Below are 20,019 nucleotides of genomic sequence, written 5' to 3' on the forward strand. Positions count from 1 at the left end.
AATAATAAAATTTGCAATAACTATTATTTCAAAAGTTTTTTGTAATATGCCCCATTTCCAGAGTGTTACCCATCAACAGCTTGAAAAAGCAACAAATTCATCTAATTTTCATATGTTCGAATTTTTCTTGATATTGACGCATCTAAAAGCAAAAGTGCAAGAGAGCAATATTATTAAGAATGAGATTTTCTACAACTATTGTTCTAAAAGTTTTTTTATAGCATGCTCTGATTCCCGGGTGTTACCATTAACTTGATAAAGCAACAAATTCATTCAATTTTCATATTTTCGTATTTTTCTTGATATTGACGCATCTAAAAGCAAAAGTGCGAGAGAGCAATATTATTAAGAATGAGATTTTCTACAACTATTGTTCTAAAAGTTTTTTTATAGCATGCTCTGATTCCCGGGTGTTACCATTAACTTGAAAAAGCAACAAATTCATTCAATTTTCATATTTTCGTATTTTTCTTGATATTGACGCATCTAAAAGCAAAAGTGCGAGAGAGCAATATTATTAAGAATGAGATTTTCTACAACTATTGTTCTAAAAGTTTTTTTATAGCATGCTCTGATTCCCGGGTGTTACCATTAACTTGAAAAAGCAACAAATTCATTCAATTTTCATATTTTCGTATTTTTCTTGATATTGATGCATCTAAGAGCAAAAGTGCAAGAGAGCAATATTGTTAAGAATTTAATTTGCAATAATTATTGTTCCAAAAGTTTTTTTTAGTATGCTCCGTTTCCCGATTGTTACTATTAACAACTTGAAAAAGCAACAAATTCATTCAATTTTCCTATCTTAGTATTTTTCTTGTTACTGACGTATCTCACAGTAAAAGTGCAAGAGAGCAATATTGTTAAGAATAAAATTTGCAATATCTATTGTTCCAAAAGTGTTTTTGTAATATGCTTCGTTTCCAGAGGGTTACCCATCAACAGCTTGAAGAAGCAACAAATTCATCCAATTTTCATATGTTCGAATTTTTCTTGATATTGACGCACCTAAAAGCAAAAGTGCAAGAGAGCAATATTATTAAGAATGAAATTTTCTACAACTATTGTTCTAAAAGTTTTTTTATAGCATGCTCTGATTCCCGGGTGTTACCATTAACTTGAAAAAGCAACAAATTCATTCAATTTTCATATTTTCGTATTTTTCTTGATATTGATGCATCTAAGAGCAAAAGTGCAAGAGAGCAATATTGTTAAGAATTTAATTTGCAATAATTATTGTTCCAAAAGTTTTTTTTTAGTATGCTCCGTTTCCCGATTGTTACTATTAACAACTTGAAAAAGCAACAAATTCATTCAATTTTCCTATCTTAGTATTTTTCTTGTTACTGACGTATCTGACAGTAAAAGTGCAAAAGAGCAATATTGTTAAGAATAAAATTTGCAATATCTATTGTTCCAAAAGTGTTTTTGTAATATGCTTCGTTTCCAGAGGGTTACCCATCAACAGCTTGAAGAAGCAACAAATTCATCCAATTTTCATATGTTCGAATTTTTCTTGATATTGACGCACCTAAAAGCAAAAGTGCAAGAGAGCAATATTATTAAGAATGAGATTTTCTACAACTATTGTTCTAAAAGTTTTTTTATAGCATGCTCTGATTCCCGGGTGTTACCATTAACTTGAAAAAGCAACAAATTCATTCAATTTTCATATTATCGTATTTTTCTTGGTATTGACGCATCTAAAAGCAAAAGTGCAAGAGAGCAATATTATTAAGAATGAGATTTTCTACAACTATTGTTCTAAAAGTTTTTTTATAGCATGCTCTGATTCCCGGGTGTTACCATTAACTTGAAAAAGCAACAAATTCATTCAATTTTCATATTTTCGTATTTTTCTTGGTATTGACGCATCTAAAAGCAAAAGTGCAAGAGAGCAATATTATTAAGAATGAGATTTTCTACAACTATTGTTCTAAAAGTTTTTTTATAGCATGCTCTGATTCCCGGGTGTTACCATTAACTTGAAAAAGCAACAAATTCATTCAATTTTCATATTTTCGTATTTTTTTTGATATTGACGTATCTAAAAGCAAAAGTGCAAGAGGGCAATATTATTAAGAATGAGATTTTCTACAACTATTGTTCTAAAAGTTTTTTTATAGCATGCTCTGATTCCCGGGTGTTACTATTAACTTGAAAAAGCAACAAATTCATTCAATTTTCGTATTTTTCTTGATATTGACGCATCTAAAAGCAAAAGTGCAAGAGAGCAATATTTTTAAGAATGAGATTTTCTACAACTATTGTTCTAAAAGTTTTCTTATAGCATGTTCTGATTCCCGGGTGTTACCATTAACTTGAAAAAGCAACAAATTCATTCAATTTTCATATTTTCGTATTTTTTTTGATATTGACGTATCTAAAAGCAAAAGTGCAAGAGGGCAATATTATTAAGAATGAGATTTTCTACAACTATTGTTCTAAAAGTTTTTTTATAGCATGCTCAGATTCCCGGGTGTTACTATTAACTTGAAAAAGCAACAAATTCATTCAATTTTCGTATTTTTCTTGATATTGACGCATCTAAAAGCAAAAGTGCAAGAGAGCAATATTATTAAGAATGAGATTTTCTACAACTATTGTTCTAAAAGTTTTTTTATAGCATGCTCTGATTCCCGGGTGTTACCATTAACTTGAAAAAGCAACAAATTCATTCAATTTTCATATTTTCGTATTTTTCTTGATATTGACGCATCTAAAAGCAAAAGTGCAAGAGAGCAATATTATTAAGAATGAGATTTTCTACAACTATTGTTCTAAAAGTTTTTTTATAGCATGCTCTGATTCCCGGGTGTTACCATTAACTTGAAAAAGCAACAAATTCATTCAATTTTCATATTTTCGTATTTTTCTTGATATTGACGCATCTAAAAGCAAAAGTGCAAGAGAGCAATATTATTAAGAATGAGATTTTCTACAACTATTGTTCTAAAAGTTTTTTTATAGCATGCTCTGATTCCCGGGTGTTACCATTAACTTGAAAAAGCAACAAATTCATTCAATTTTCGTATTTTCGTATTTTTCTTGATATTGACGCATCTAAAAGCAAAAGTGCAAGAGAGCAATATTATTAAGAATGAGATTTTCTACAACTATTGTTCTAAAAGTTTTTTTATAGCATGCTCTGATTCCCGGGTGTTACCATTAACTTGAAAAAGCAACAAATTCATTCAATTTTCATATTTTCGTATTTTTCTTGATATTGACGCATCTAAAAGCAAAAGTGCAAGAGAGCAATATTATTAAGAATGAGATTTTCTACAACTATTGTTCTAAAAGTTTTTTTATAGCATGCTCTGATTCCCGGGTGTTACCATTAACTTGAAAAAGCAACAAATTCATTCAATTTTCGTATTTTCGTATTTTTCTTGATATTGACGCATCTAAAAGCAAAAGTGCAAGAGAGCAATATTATTAAGAATGAGATTTTCTACAACTATTGTTCTAAAAGTTTTTTTATAGCATGCTCTGATTCCCGGGTGTTACCATTAACTTGAAAAAGCAACAAATTCATTCAATTTTCATATTTTCGTATTTTTCTTGATATTGACGCATCTAAAAGCAAAAGTGCAAGAGAGCAATATTATTAAGAATGAGATTTTCTACAACTATTGTTCTAAAAGTTTTTTTATAGCATGCTCTGATTCCCGGGTGTTACCATTAACTTGAAAAAGCAACAAATTCATTCAATTTTCGTATTTTCGTATTTTTCTTGATATTGACGCATCTAAAAGCAAAAGTGCAAGAGAGCAATATTATTAAGAATGAGATTTTCTACAACTATTGTTCTAAAAGTTTTTTTATAGCATGCTCTGATTCCCGGGTGTTACCATTAACTTGAAAAAGCAACAAATTCATTCAATTTTCATATTTTCTCGTGGCAGTCAGTTGCAATAGCAATAACAACGGAGGAGGCGTGATGAGACTGCTACTGTCAAATTATTTATTGTTCTAATCAGAGTTCTAATTGGAAATGAAGGGATAAGACGGTTTTTGCTACTGCTATACCAAAACAAGAAATTTTTGTATCAATAACAGTAACTTTTATAACAGTCTTCGTAGTTACTGTCATGGCAGTCGGCTGCTACGTGTTTCTTTTGACTAATTACGCCGAAGTCCTTATAGCCGAGGCTCAGTAAGTAATATCACATAGGCTTACTTGAATACGAAGATTGTACGATTTTAAATAATTAAGTCAAGGTCATCTGTGACCGAGACGCTACTATTTAACATGATAGGTGGTCGAACGGTAAAAAATCGTTAAAGATGTAGCAAAAACGTTGTTTCTAAGGAGACTAATCAAGTCAATGTATCAAATTTGAAGTTAGAATTAATTAATGACAAGTTTATAACGAAAATCTTTTTTTTTTATGGATTTTTGTATTGGGATAATGATATAAAAGAATGTCTATAGTTTTTATTAAGGAACATAACGAAAATATTTATGGTATACAAGATGTGGTCAACGAATCATCATCGAAACATCACATAAAACCCATTGACGAAACAAAACTAGCAAAATGCTCGCAATCTATTACCCCAATTCCAAAGGTTCAACCAAAACTAACATTTAAATCATCAAAACCGGATCCGAAAAATTTTTTAAGAAAACGAATCCCACCAAAACCGTGCTTAAAATTAACGAGAAAAAGGTTTTTAACAAAACCCGCAGTCCCCGAAACAATTAAAACCGTCCAAGAACAAGATGAAAAATTAAAATTTATCCCACCAAATGTGATTCGAAGAAATATTCAAAATGCTGTTAATTCGAAACCGAAATCACCTGAACGTGCCGTGGTTATCGACGAACATGGGACGAGAAAGAAATTGAGCGAAGCCCTCGAAGTCACCTACATAAATAAGAAAGCGTTTGCTAAATTACCCGAGTTCGTTACTTTGGAAAAAATTATGAAGGAAAAGAAGAAATTGAAAGAGAAATGGAAAAGTGCCACGGCGCAAAAACCGAAATGTAGGTACATTGTAAGAGATAGTCGAAAAAAATTGTTGAATGGATTAAAAAATAATTGGGAAGAATTACAACGGCAATATCAAAAGTTACCGATTTTAATGGATACGCTTCCGAAGAAAAATCGAAAAAGTCAACTTGAAAGTGAGTTGAAACAAATTGAAAAGGATATCGTGTTTTTAGAGAGACATCCTTATATTTATGTGTATGATAACGACGAATTTTTGGGCTAAACAGTTTTTTCTAATAAAATTAAAGTGATAAAAAATGCCAAAATACTGATAATTTCATAATGAGAGATTATTCATGCTGATACTCGGTCGCAAGCAACCTCGGCTTGGTTAAAATGAAAAGTACACTATTGCTGCATTAAGCCAAGGTCGCTTGCAACCGAGGTGCTACATTTGATACCATTGTACTATAGTACATACTGCAATTCCTCGGTCACAAGCGACCTTGTCGAGGCGCTAAAGTTGATGTGGTATTCAACAACACATACTGTGCAATGCCATCTTTATTTTTGTACAATGAATAATAATATTTAAGAACTGAAGTCATTTATGAGCTCTAACAACAACATTTTACAAAACTAAAATATCTCAACCCATTCCAGATATACTTCGTCTGGGAGTCTTAGGTGGAACATCCTTTATATTGGTTCCCTCGGCTGCAAGCTGCATCTACTGATTTTCAAAACTTCGGTTATTATTTATATATCTGAGAGCAAAAGTGAAACAAACAATATTACGAATAAAATTTGCTATAATGTTTGGTCTAAAAGTTTTTTTCCGGCTACATCAACCAGCCTAAGGAATTTCCGAAGGCTAGGATACAGCTCAGAGGTGTGTTTCTTATGCCATCTGTGCATCCTCTCCGAAGTCTCTCATTCTGAGGTCTTGCAGAGTGGGGCATTCACACAAGATGTGTCGAACCGTCTCTTCGCTCTCTTCACAGAGGACTAACAGCAAGCTTAAGGTTATAAAGATGCTTATTTCTGGCAAGCCTTAGACAAATAATAATACATCACCAGTTCATAAACTTTTTGTGAGTAAAATCTTTAATTATCTCAATCTGAGTTGAATTCTCGGTTCAGACGAACATGGCGCTCGCTTGGCAGCCCTTTTGGCAAGCCTATCAGCGTGCTAGTTACTTGAATAAATCATCCATTGAAGTATAACACAGTTATGCACTGCGACCTTCTCCAATCTCACAATCAGATGAGAACCCATAACAAGTTCTGAGGTAATTGTTATTCTATTCAGGGCTAAAATAGCTTGTCTACTGTCACTGTAAATTGTAATACGTGGAGTCGGAGATTGTACGAGAAGACTCCGGCACCAGCTCCTTCGCGTCTCCTTGAACCATCAGTGTAGATTTTAAGGCTGTTGTTTTTTATCTCTACTTCTGTGGAACTTGGGTGGGTGAGATATTTTTTCGTAAAAATGTCTTGTAGGGGGGTAAAGTCCGTTATACATTCCAGAATTGGTGAGTGGTCCACCATTTCATTTCAGAGAATGGCGATTTTACTATATCTCGCACCCATTAAAATTCCTGCTGCTCGCAGTCAAATCATGATTCAACATGTTTTCCATGAGTGTTACCCATTAACAACTTGAAAAATTCATATTTAAAAGCAAAAGTGCAAGAAAGCAATATTATTAAGAATGAGATTTGCTGCAACTATTGTTCTAAAAGTTTTTTTATAGCATGCTCTGTTTCCCGAGTGTTACCATTAACTTGAAACAGCAACAAATTCATTCAACTTGCATATTTTCGTATTTTTCTTGACATTGACGCATCTAAAAGCAAAAGTGGAAGAGAGCAATATTATTAAAAATGAGATTTGCTACAACTATTGTTCTAAAAGTTTTTTTATAGCATGCTTTGTTTCCCGAGTGTTACCATTAACTTGAAAAAGCAACAAATTCATTCAATTTACATATTTTCGTATTTTTCTTGACATTGACGCATCTAAAAGCAAAAGTGCAAGAGAGCAATAGTATTAAGAATGAGATTTTCTACAACTATTGTTCTAAAAGTTTTTTTATAGCATGCTCTGATTTCCGGGTGTTACCATTAACTTGAAAAAGCAACAAATTCATTCAATTTTTATATTTTTGTATTTTTCTTGATATTGACGCATCTAAAAGCAAAAGTGCAAGAGAGCAATATTATTAAAAATGGGATTTTCTACAACTATTGTTCTAAAAGTTTTTTTATAGCATGCTCTGATTCCCGGGTGTTACCATTAACTTGAAAAAGCAACAAATTCATTCAATTTTCATATTTTCGTATTTTTCTTGACATTGACGCATCTAAAAGCAAAAGTGCAAGAGAGCAATATTATTAAGAATGAGATTTTCTACAACTATTGTTCTAAAAGTTTTTTTATAGCATGATCTGCTTCCCGAGTGTTACCATTAACTTGAAAAAGCAACAAATTCATTCAATTTGCATATTTTCGTATTTTTCTTGACATTGACGCATCTAAAAGCAAAAGTGGAAGAGAGCAATATTATTAAGAATGAGATTTGCTACAACTATTGTTCTAAAAGTTTTTTTATAGCATGCTTTGTTTCCCGAGTGTTACCATTAACTTGAAAAAGCAACAAATTCATTCAATTTTCATATTTTCGTATTTTTCTTGACATTGACGCATCTAAAAGCAAAAGTGCAAGAGAGCAATATTATTAAGAATGAGATTTTCTACAACTATTGTTCTAAAAGTTTTTTTATAGCATGATCTGCTTCCCGAGTGTTACCATTAACTTGAAAAAGCAACAAATTCATTCAATTTTCATATTTTGGTATTTTTCTTGACATTGACGCATCTAAAAGCAAAAGTGCAAGAGAGCAATATTATTAAGAATGAGATTTGCTACAACTATTGTTCTAAAAGTTTTTTCATAGCATGCTCTGTTTCCCGAGTGTTACCAATAACTTGAAAAAGCAAGAAATTCATTCAATTTTCATATTTTCGTATTTTTCTTGATATTGACGCATCTAAGAGCAAAAGTGCAAGAGAGCAATATTGTTAAGAATGAAATTTGCTACAACTATTGTTCTAAAAGTTTTTTATATCATGCTCTGTTTCCCGAGTGTTACCATTAACTTGAAAAGGCAACAAATTCATCCTATTTTCATATTTTCCTATTTTTCTGGATATTGACGCATCTAAAAGCAAAAGTGCAAGAGAGCAATATTATTAAGAATGAGATTTGCTACAACTATTGTTCTAAAAGTTTTTTTATAGCATGATCTGCTTCCCGAGTGTTACCATTAACTTGAAAAAGCACCAAATTCATTCAATTTTCATATTTTCGTATTTTTCTTGACATTGACGCATCTAAAAGCAAAAGTGCAAGAGAGCAATATTATTAAGAATGAGATTTTCTACAACTATTGTTCTAAAAGTTTTTTTATAGCATGCTCTGATTCCCGGGTGTTACCATTAACTTGAAAAAGCAACAAATTCATTCAATTTTCATATTTTCGTATTTTTCTTGATACTGACGCATCTAAAAGCAAAAGTGCAAGAGAGCAATATCATTAAGAATAAGATTTGCTACAACATTTGTGCTAAAACATTTTTTATAGCATGCTCTGATTCGCGAGTGTTACTATTAACTTGAAAAAGCAACAAATTCATTCAATTTTCATATTTTCGTATTTTTCATGATATTGACGCATCGGAGAGCAAAAGTGCAAGAGAGCAATATTGTTAGGAATAAAATTTGCAATAACTATTGTTTCAAAAGTTTTTTTGTAATATACTGCATTTCCAAAGTGTTATCATTAACAACTTGTAAAATAATCTATTTCATCAAATTTCATATTTTCGTATTTTTCTCGATATCTATGCATTTGAGAGGAAGAGTGCAAGAGAGCAATATTATTAAGAATAAGATTTGCTACAACTATTGTTCTAAAAGTTTTTTTATAGCATGCTCTGCTTCCCGAGTGTTACCATTATCTTGAAAAGGCAACAAATTCATCCTATTTTAATATTTTCGTATTTTTCTTGATATTGACGCATCTAAGAGGAAAAGTGCAAGAGAGCAATATTGTTAAGAATGAAATTTGCTACAACTATTGTTCTAAAAGTTTTTTTATATCATGCTCTGATTCCCGAGTGTTACCATTAACTTGAAAAGGCAACAAATTCATCCTATTTTCATATTTTCGTATTTTTCTTGACATTGACGCATCTAAAAGCAAAAGTGCAAGAGAGCAATATTATTAAGAATGAGATTTGCTACAACTATTGTTCTAAAAGTTTTTTTATAGCATGATCTGCTTCCCGAGTGTTACCATTAACTTGAAAAAGCAACAAATTCATTCAATTTTCATATTTTCGTATTTTTCTTGACATTGACGCATCTAAAAGCAAAAGTGCAAGAGAGCAATATTATTAAGAATGAGATTTGCTACAACTATTGTTCTAAAAGTTTTTTTATAGCATGATCAGCTTCCCGAGTGTTACCATTAACTTGAAAAAGCACCAAATTCATTCAATTTTCATATTTTCGTATTTTTCTTGACATTGACGCATCTAAAAGCAAAAGTGCAAGAGAGCAATATTATTAAGAATGAGATTTTCTACAACTATTGTTCTAAAAGTTTTTTTATAGCATGCTCTGATTCCCGGGTGTTACCATTAACTTGAAAAAGCAACAAATTCATTCAATTTTCATATTTTCGTATTTTTCTTGATACTGACGCATCTAAAAGCAAAAGTGCAAGAGAGCAATATCATTAAGAATAAGATTTGCTACAACATTTGTGCTAAAACATTTTTTATAGCATGCTCTGATTCGCGAGTGTTACTATTAACTTGAAAAAGCAACAAATTCATTCAATTTTCATATTTTCGTATTTTTCTTGACATTGACGCATCTAAAAGCAAAAGTGCAAGAGAGCAATATTATTAAGAATGAGATTTGCTACAACTATTGTTCTAAAAGTTTTTTTATAGCATGATCTGCTTCCCGAGTGTTACCATTAACTTGAAAAAGCACCAAATTCATTCAATTTTCATATTTTCGTATTTTTCTTGACATTGACGCATCTAAAAGCAAAAGTGCAAGAGAGCAATATTATTAAGAATGAGATTTTCTACAACTATTGTTCTAAAAGTTTTTTTATAGCATGCTCTGATTCCCGGGTGTTACCATTAACTTGAAAAAGCAACAAATTCATTCAATTTTCATATTTTCGTATTTTTCTTGATACTGACGCATCTAAAAGCAAAAGTGCAAGAGAGCAATATCATTAAGAATAAGATTTGCTACAACATTTGTGCTAAAACTTTTTTTATAGCATGCTCTGATTCGCGAGTGTTACTATTAACTTGAAAAAGCAACAAATTCATTCAATTTTCATATTTTCGTATTTTTCATGATATTGACGCATCGGAGAGCAAAAGTGCAAGAGAGCAATATTGTTAGGAATAAAATTTGCAATAACTATTGTTTCAAAAGTTTTTTTGTAATATACTGCATTTCCAAAGTGTTATCATTAACAACTTGTAAAATAATCTATTTCATCAAATTTCATATTTTCGTATTTTTCTCGATATCTATGCATTTGAGAGGAAGAGTGCAAGAGAGCAATATTATTAAGAATAAGATTTGCTACAACTATTGTTCTAAAAGTTTTTTATAGCATGCTCTGCTTCCCGAGTGTTACCATTTACTTGAAAAGGCAACAAATTCATCCAATTTTCATATGTTCATTTTTTTTTGATATTGACGCATCTAAAAGCAAAAGTGCAAGAGAGCAATATTATTAAGAATGAGATTTGCTACAACTATTGTTCTAAAAGTTTTTTCATAGCATGCTCTGTTTCCCGAGTGTTACCAATAACTTGAAAAAGCAAGAAATTCATTCAATTTTCATATTTTCGTATTTTTCTTGATATTGACGCATCTAAGAGCAAAAGTGCAAGAGAGCAATATTGTTAAGAATGAAATTTGCTACAACTATTGTTCTAAAAGTTTTTTATATCATGCTCTGTTTCCCGAGTGTTACCATTAACTTGAAAAGGCAACAAATTCATCCTATTTTCATATTTTCCTATTTTTCTGGATATTGACGCATCTAAAAGCAAAAGTGCAAGAGAGCAATATTATTAAGAATGAGATTTGCTACAACTATTGTTCTAAAAATTTTTTCATAGCATGCTCTGTTTCCCGAGTGTTACCAATAACTTGAAAAAGCAAGAAATTCATTCGATTTTCATATTTTCGTATTTTTCTTGATATTGACGCATCTAAGAGAAAAAGTGCAAGAGAGCAATATTGTTAACAATAAAATTTGTAACAATTCTTGTTATAAAAGTTTTCTTGTAGCGAGCTTCGATTCCCAAATGTCTCCTTTAATAACTTGAAAGAGCAATAAATTCACAAAATTTTCATATTTTCGTGTTTTTCTCGATATCTATACATCTGAGAGAAAAAGTGCAAGGCGGCTATATTGTTAGAAATAAAATTTGTTATAACTTTTATTCTAAAAGTTTTTTTGTAATATGCTCTGAATCCCAGGTGCTACCATTAACAACTACTAAAACAATGAAATTCATCAAATTTTCGTATTTTTTTCGATATCTATGCATCTGACATTGCGAGAGTAAGGGTGCAAGTGTAAATTTGAACAACACAAAGATGGTCAACGAAGTGTTTTATTGGAACATCATTTTGCATCATTAAGAGCAATATTTTTGGGACAAAAAAAGACTGTTTGAAAGACTTGTTTCGTTTAAATAAATTATGGAAGTGTTTTTACTTTGAATGTCTCGCAAATTCTTAAGTAGGGACATATTCTTGTTTTCACATTAACTGTGTTAGCTTATTCTGGTTCAAAGCGTGTTTGTTTTAAGGTAAACACGTCATCAAAGTGTTGTTGAATACCTTCTTTGCTTACATTACATTGAAAGTCATGGTGCAATCATGTTTTTTTTAAACACCGAGATGTGCTTTGTTACCCAGTTGACAATTTATTTGACATTAATTGACAATTTTCTTTTTTAATCAAACGCAAGTACAGGAAAATTAAAAAAACCCTTAAATATGTCTCTCGTTTTAATAAAAGATCACAATGAGAATATTTTCAATGTTATCGCAACTCCAACGGATCATGTTGTTGTGAAAGAAGAAGTGTACGAGAGCCACGCTTATAAAAAGCTGTTAAGCGAACGAAAAGATCCGAGAAAAAATCAAAAACGTGGCACTTTTGGTTTACCACATTTACCACGTCCCGATCCACATAATTTTTTAAAAAAACGCACCTTCAAACCACCAATGTTTCCTTTGGATGTAATTGATCCGGATCATGGAAAGCATCGTCGTGTAAAAGTTGCAAGGCTGATTCCAACACCCATGAGAGATGATGTGTTAAAAGAGCAAGATGAGAAATTATCGCGTTGGAGACCTAAAAATATGATTAAAAAAAACATTGAGTATGCCATTAAAATGATTCCGAAAGTTCCAGAACGAGTTACAATGATTGATAATAAAGGTACAAGAATTCCATTAAAACCAGGTTTGGAACCAACGTTTGTTCCAACCCCTGCTTACGGAAATTTGCCCCCTTATTTGGAACATTTGGCTAAACAGAGAGAAAAGAATCGGTTAAAACAGGAACAAATAGCGGATAGTTTTCAACCGATTTGTCGCTATTTGATAAGGGATAAAAGGAGATCTTTATTGGAGGGTTTGAAACAAAATTGGGCCGAGTTGCAAAGATTATATTCCGTATTACCAACTGTAACTGACACCATACCGAAAATAACACGAAAATCGAAATTAGAAGCGGATTTAAAACAACTTGAGGCTGATATTGTTTTGCTCGAAAGACATCCTTATATTTATATTTACCCTGATGATGATTTGGATAAAAAAGCTTAATTTTATTTAATATTTTTTTTATATATTTTATGTTATAATTTTTCATTAAAGATTTTTTTTAAGAAAGAATGTGATTTCTCAAATTATAAGCTTTCCAATGAAAGAAACGGAGTTTCAAAATATCTCTTAGTTTTTGAGATATTAATTTCTAAACAGAACTCCCTTTTCTCTCATTTTGTAAGGAATAATTTTCACAACTAATTTTTCAAAAAATCGCAAAAATCGAGGTTTCAATAAATCATTATGAAATTATCAGCATATGTAAATCAAATTGTAAGCTTTCAAACAAAGGAAACGGATTTTTAAAATATCTGTTAGTTTTTGAGATATTCATTTCTAAACACAACTTCATTTTTTCTTATTTTCTAAGGAACAATTTTCACAACAAATTTTTCAAAAAATCGCAATAAATCGAGGTTTCAATAAATCATTATGAAATTATCAGCATATGTAAATCAAATTATAAGCTTTTAAACAAAAGAAACGGATTTTTAAAATATCTTTTAGTTTTTGAGATATTCATTTCTAAACACAACTTCATTTTTTCTTATTTTCTAAGGAACAATTTTCACAACAAATTTTTCAAAAAATCGCAATAAATCGAGGTTTCAATAAATCATTATGAAATTATCAGCATATGTAAATCAAATTATAAGCTTTTAAACAAAAGAAACGGATTTTTAAAATATCTTTTAGTTTTTGAGATATTCATTTCTAAACACAACTTCATTTTTTCTTATTTTCTAAGGAACAATTTTCACAACTAATTTTTCAAAAAATCGCAATAAATCGAGGTTTCAATAAATCATTATGAAATTATCAGCATATGTAAATCAAATTATAAGCTTTCAAACAAAAGAAACGGATTTTCAAAATATCTTTTAGTTTTTGAGATATTCATTTCTAAAAACAACTTCATTTTTTCTTATTTTCTAAGAAATAATTTTCACAACTAATTTTTTAAAAAATCGCAGTAAATCGAGGTTTCAATAAATCATTATGAAATTATCAGCATAAGTAAATCAAATTATAAGCTTTCAAACAAAAGCAACGGATTTTGAAAATATCTTTTAGTTTTTGAGATATTAATTTCTAAACAACTTCATTTTTTTCTTATTGTCTAAGGAACAATTTTCACCACTAATTTTTCAAAAAATCGCAATAAATCGAGGTTTCAATAAATCATTATGAAATTATCAGCATATGTAAATCAAATTATAAGCTTTCAAACAAAAGAAACGAATTTTTAAAATATCTTTTAGTTTTTGAGATATTAATTTCTAACCACAACTTCATTTTTTTCTGATTTTCTAAGGAACAATTTTCACCACTAATTTTTCAAAAAATCGCAATAAATCGAGGTTTCAATAAATCATTATGAAATTATCAGCATATGTAAATCAAATTATAAGCTTTCAAACAAAAGAAACGGATTTTCAAAATATCTTTTAGTTTTTGAGATATTCATTTCTAAAGACAACTTCATTTTTTCTTATTTTCTAAGAAACAATTTTCACAACTAATTTTTCAAAAAATCGCAATAAATCGAGGTTTCAATAAATCATTATGAAATTATCAGCATATGTAAATCAAATTATAAGCTTTCAAACAAAGAAAACGGATTTTTGAAATATCTTTTAGTTTTTGACATATTCATTTCTAAATACAACTTCATTTTTTTCTTATTTTCTAAAGAACAATTTTCACAACTAATTTTTCAAAAAATCGCAATAAATCGAGGTTTCAATTCATTGTCAATACATCATTATGAAATTATCAGCATATGTAAATCAAATTATAAGCTTTTAAACAAAAGAAACGGATTTTTAAAATATCTTTTAGTTTTTGAGATATTCATTTCTAAACACAACTTCATTTTTTCTTATTTTCTAAGGAACAATTTTCACAACTAATTTTTCAAAAAATCGCAATAAATCGAGGTTTCAATAAATCATTATGAAATTATCAGCATATATAATCTAAATTATAACCATTCCAACGAAAGAAACGGATTTTCAAAATATCTTTTAGTTTTTGAAATATTAATTTCTAAACACAACTTCATTTTTTCTTATTTTCTAAAATATAATTTTCACAACTAATTTTTCAAAAAATCGCAATAAATCGAGGTTTCAATAAATCATTATGAAATTATCAGCATATATAATCTAAATTATAACCTTTCAAACAAAAGAAACGGATTTTTAAAATATCTTTTAGTTTTTGAGATATTCATTTCTAAACACAACTTCATTTTTTCTTATTTTCTAAGAAATAATTTTCACAACTAATTTTTCAAAAAATCGCAGTAATTCTAGGTTTCAATAAATCATTATGAAATTATCGGCATATGTAAATCAAATTATAAGCTTTCAAACAAAAGAAACGGATTTTTAAAATATCTGTTAGTTTTTGAGATATTCATTTCTAAACACAACTTCATTTCTCTCTTATTTTCTAAGGAACAATTTTCACAACTAATTTTTCAAAAAATCGTAATAAATCGAGGTTTCAATAAATCATTATGAAATTATCAGCAGATGTAAATCAAATTATAAGCTCTCAAACAAAAGAAATGGGTTTTTAAAATATCTGTTGGTTTTTGAGATATTCATTTCTAAACACAACTTCATTTTTTCTTATTTTCTAAGAAACAATTTTCATAACTAATTTTTCAAAAAATCGCAATAAATCGAGGTTTCAATAAATCATTATGAAATTATCAGCATATGTAAATCAAATTATAACCTTTCAAACAAAAGAAACGGATTTTTAAAATATCTGTTAGTATTTGAGATATTCATTTCTAAACACAACTTCATTTTTTCTTATTTTCTAAGAAATAATTTTCACAACTAATTTTTTAAAAAATCGCAGTAAATCGAGGTTTCAATAAATCATTATGAAATTATCAGCATATGTAAATCAAATTATAAGCTTTCTAACAAAGGAAACGGATTTTTGAAATATCTTTTAGTTTTTGAGATATTCATTTCTAAACACAACTTAATTTTTTTCTTATTTTCTAAGGAACAATTTTCACAACTAATTTTTCAAAAAATCGCAATAAATCGAGGTTTCAATAAATCATTATGAAATTATCAGCATAAGTAAATCAAATTATAAGCTTTCAAACAAAAGCAACGGATTTTGAAAATATCTTTTAGTTTTTGAGATATTAAATTCTAAACAACTTCATTTTTTTCTTATTGTCTAAGGAACAATTTTCACCACTAATTTTTCAAAAAATCGCAATAAATCGAGGTTTCAATAAATCATTATGAAATTATCAGCATATGTAAATCAAATTATAAGCTTTCAAACAAAAGAAACGAATTTTTAAAATATCTTTTAGTTTTTGAGATATTAATTTCTAAACACAACTTCATTTTTTTCTTATTGTCTAAGGAACAATTTTCACAACTAATTTTTCAAAAAATCGCAATAATTCGAGGTTTTAATAAATCATTATGAAATTATCAGCATATGTAAATCAAATTATTAGCTTTCAAACAAAAGAAACTGATTTTTAAAATATCTTTTAGTTTTTGAGATATTAATTTCTAAACACAACTTCATTTTTTTCTGATTTTCTAAGGAACAATTTTCACAACTAATTTTTCAAAAAATCGCAATAAATCGAGGTTTCAATAAATCATTATGAAATTATCAGCATATGTAAATCAAATTATAAGCTTTCAAACAAAGGAAACGGATTTTTGAAATATCTTTTAGTTTTTGAGATATTCATTTCTAAACACAACTTAATTTTTTTCTTATTTTCTAAGGAACAATTTTCACAACTAATTTTTCAAAAAATCGCCATAAATCGAGGTTTCAATAAATCATTATGAAATTATCAGCATATGTAAATCAAATTATAAGCTTTCAAACAAAAGAAACGGATTTTCAAAATATCTTTTAGTTTTTGAGATATTCATTTCTAAAAACAACTTCATTTTTTCTTATTTTCTAAGAAATAATTTTCACAACTAATTTTTCAAAAAATCGCAATAAATCGAGGTTTCAATAAATCATTATGAAAGTATCAGCATATGTAAATCAAATTATAAGCTTTCAAACAAAAGAAACGGATTTTTAAAATATCTGTTAGTTTTTGAGATATTAATTTCTAACCACAACTTCATTTTTTTCTGATTTTCTAAGGAACAATTTTCACCACTAATTTTTCAAAAAATCGCAATAAATCGAGGTTTCAATAAATCATTATGAAATTATCAGCATATGTAAATCAAATTATAAGCTTTCAAACAAAAGAAACGGATTTTTAAAATATCTGTTAGTTTTTGAGATATTCATTTCTAAACACAACTTCATTTTTTCTTATTGTCTAAGGAACAATTTTCACCACTAATTTTTCAAAAAATCGCAATAAATCGAGGTTTCAATAAATCATTATGAAATTATCAGCATATGTAAATCAAATTATAAGCTTTCAAACAAAAGAAACGAATTTTTAAAATATCTTTTAGTTTTTGAGATATTAATTTCTAAACACAACTTCATTTTTTTCCTATTTTCTAAGGAACAATTTTCACAACTAATTTTTCAAAAAATCGCAATAATTCGAGGTTTTAATAAATCATTATGAAATTATCAGCATATGTAAATCAAATTATTAGCTTTCAAACAAAAGAAACTGATTTTTAAAATATCTTTTAGTTTTTGAGATATTAATTTCTAAACACAACATTATTTTTTTCTTATTTTCTAAGGAACAATTTTCACAACTAATTTTTCAAAAAATCGCAATAAATCGAGGTTTCAATAAATCATTATGAAAGTATCAGCATATGTAAATCAAATTATAAGCTTTCAAACAAAAGGAACGGATTTTTAAAATATCTGTTAGTTTTTGAGATATTCATTTCTAAACACAACTTAAGTTTTTTCTTATTTTCTAAGGAACAATTTTCACAACTAATTTTTCAAAAAATCGCAATAAATCGAGGTTTCAATAAATCATTATGAAATTATCAGCATATATACCTTAAATTATAAGCTTTCCAACGAAAGAAACGGATTTTTAAAATATCTGTTAGTTTTTGAGATATTCATTTCTAAACACAACTTAATTTTTTTCTTATTTTCTAAGGAACAATTTTCACAACTAATTTTTCAAAAAATCGCAATAAATCGAGGTTTCAATAAATCATTATGAAAGTATCAGCATATGTAAATCAAATTATAAGCTTTCAAACAAAAGAAACGGATTTTTAAAATATCTGTTAGTTTTTGAGATATTAATTTCTAACCACAACTTCATTTTTTTCTGATTTTCTAAGGAACAATTTTCACAACTAATTTTTCAAAAAATCGCAATAAATCGAAGTTTCAATAAATCATTATGAAATTATCAGCATATGTAAATCAAATTATAAGCTTTCAAACAAAAGAAACGGATTTTTAAAATATCTGTTAGTTTTTGAGATATTCATTTCTAAACACAACTTAATTTTTTTCTTATTTTCTAAGGAACAATTTTCACAACTAATTTTTCAAAAAATCGCAATAAATCGAGGTTTCAATAAATCATTATGAAATTATCAGCATATGTAAATGAAATTATAAGCTTTCAAACAAAAGAAACGGATTTTTAAAATATCTTTTAGTTTTTGAGATATTAATTTCTAAACACAACTTCATTTTTTTCTTATTTTCGAACAATTTTCACAACTAATTCTTCAAAAAATCGCAATAAATCGAGGTTTCAATAAATCATTATGAAATTATCAGCATATGTAAATCAAATTATAAGCTTTCAAACAAAAGAAACGGATTTTTAAAATATCTGTTAGTTTTTGAGATATTAATTTCTAACCACAACTTCATTTTTTTCTGATTTTCTAAGGAACAATTTTCACAACTAATTTTTCAAAAAATCGCAATAAATCGAGGTTTCAATAAATCATTATGAAATTATCAGCATATGTAAATCAAATTATAAGCTTTCAAACAAAGAAAACGGATTTTTGAAATATCTTTTAGTTTTTGACATATTCATTTCTAAACACAACTTCATTTTTTTCTTATTTTCTAAAGAACAATTTTCACAACTAATTTTTCAAAAAATCGCAATAAATCGAGGTTTCAATACATCATTATGAAATTATCAGCATATGAAAATCAAATTATAAGCTTTCAAACAAAAGGAACGGATTTTTAAAATACCTTTTAGTTTTTGAGATATTAATTTTTAAACACAACTCCTCTTTTTCTCATTTTTTAAGGAACAATAGTCAACTCATTCTTTAAAAAATCGCAATAAATCGGGATTTCAATAAATCATTATGAAATTATCAGCATATGTAAATCAAATTATAAGCTTTCAAACAAAAGAAACGGATTTTTAAAATATCTGTTAGTTTTTGAGATATTCATTTCTAAACACAACTTAATTTTTTTCTTAGTTTCTAACGAACAATTTTCACAACTAATTTTTCAAAAAATCGCAATAAATCGAGGTTTCAATAAATCATTATGAAAGTATCAGCATATGTAAATCAAATTATAAGCTTTCAAACAAAAGAAACGGATTTTTAAAATATCTGTTAGTTTTTGAGATATTAATTTCTAACCACAACTTCATTTTTTTCTGATTTTCTAAGGAACAATTTTCACCACTAATTTTTCAAAAAATCGCAATAAATCGAGGTTTCAATAAATCATTATGAAATTATCAGCATATGTAAATCAAATTATAAGCTTTCAAACAAAAGAAACGGATTTTTAAAATATCTGTTAGTTTTTGAGATATTCATTTCTAAACACAACTTCATTTTTTCTTATTTTCTAAGGAACAATTTTCACAACTAATTTTTCAAAAAATCGCAATAAATCGAGGTTTCAATAAATCATTATGAAATTATCAGCATATGTAAATCAAATTATAAGCTTTCAAACAAAAGAAACGGATTTTCAAAATATCTTTTAGTTTTTGAGATATTCATTTCTAAAAACAACTTCATTTTTTCTTATTTTCTAAGAAATAATTTTCACAACTAATTTTTCAAAAAATCGCAATAAATTGAGGTTTCAATAAATCATTATGAAATTATCAGCATATGTAAATCAAATTATAAGCTTTCAAACAAAAGAAACGGA

General features: G+C 28.2%; 3 protein-coding genes across 4 annotated transcripts in view; all 3 read left to right on the forward strand.

Moving 5' to 3' along the window:
- The window catches only part of LOC111421017 (potassium voltage-gated channel protein Shaw-like), a 121,338-nt gene that overhangs the window by 11,664 nt on the left and 89,655 nt on the right, over positions 1-20,019 (forward strand). The gene's annotated exons all lie outside the window — the stretch shown is intronic.
- LOC111421499 (enkurin-like) lies at positions 4,341-5,266 on the forward strand. Its single transcript, XM_023054663.2, has one exon. It carries the CDS (start codon positions 4,429-4,431, stop codon positions 5,221-5,223), a length of 795 nt encoding a protein of 264 aa, XP_022910431.2. The 5' UTR covers positions 4,341-4,428; the 3' UTR covers positions 5,224-5,266.
- LOC111421496 (enkurin-like) lies at positions 11,987-12,956 on the forward strand. Its single transcript, XM_023054661.2, has one exon. It carries the CDS (start codon positions 12,058-12,060, stop codon positions 12,892-12,894), a length of 837 nt encoding a protein of 278 aa, XP_022910429.1. The 5' UTR covers positions 11,987-12,057; the 3' UTR covers positions 12,895-12,956.

The sequence above is a fragment of the Onthophagus taurus genome, chromosome 5 (genome assembly GCF_036711975.1).
Source record: "Onthophagus taurus isolate NC chromosome 5, IU_Otau_3.0, whole genome shotgun sequence".
In the NCBI taxonomy this organism is placed as follows: domain Eukaryota; kingdom Metazoa; phylum Arthropoda; class Insecta; order Coleoptera; family Scarabaeidae; genus Onthophagus; species Onthophagus taurus.

What these genes read in the sequence shown, in the direction of transcription:
- LOC111421499 (XM_023054663.2), top strand. Translation starts at nt 4,429, where the DNA reads ATGTCTATAGTTTTTATTAAGGAACATAACGAAAATATTTATGGTATA.
- LOC111421496 (XM_023054661.2), top strand. Translation starts at nt 12,058, where the DNA reads ATGTCTCTCGTTTTAATAAAAGATCACAATGAGAATATTTTCAATGTT.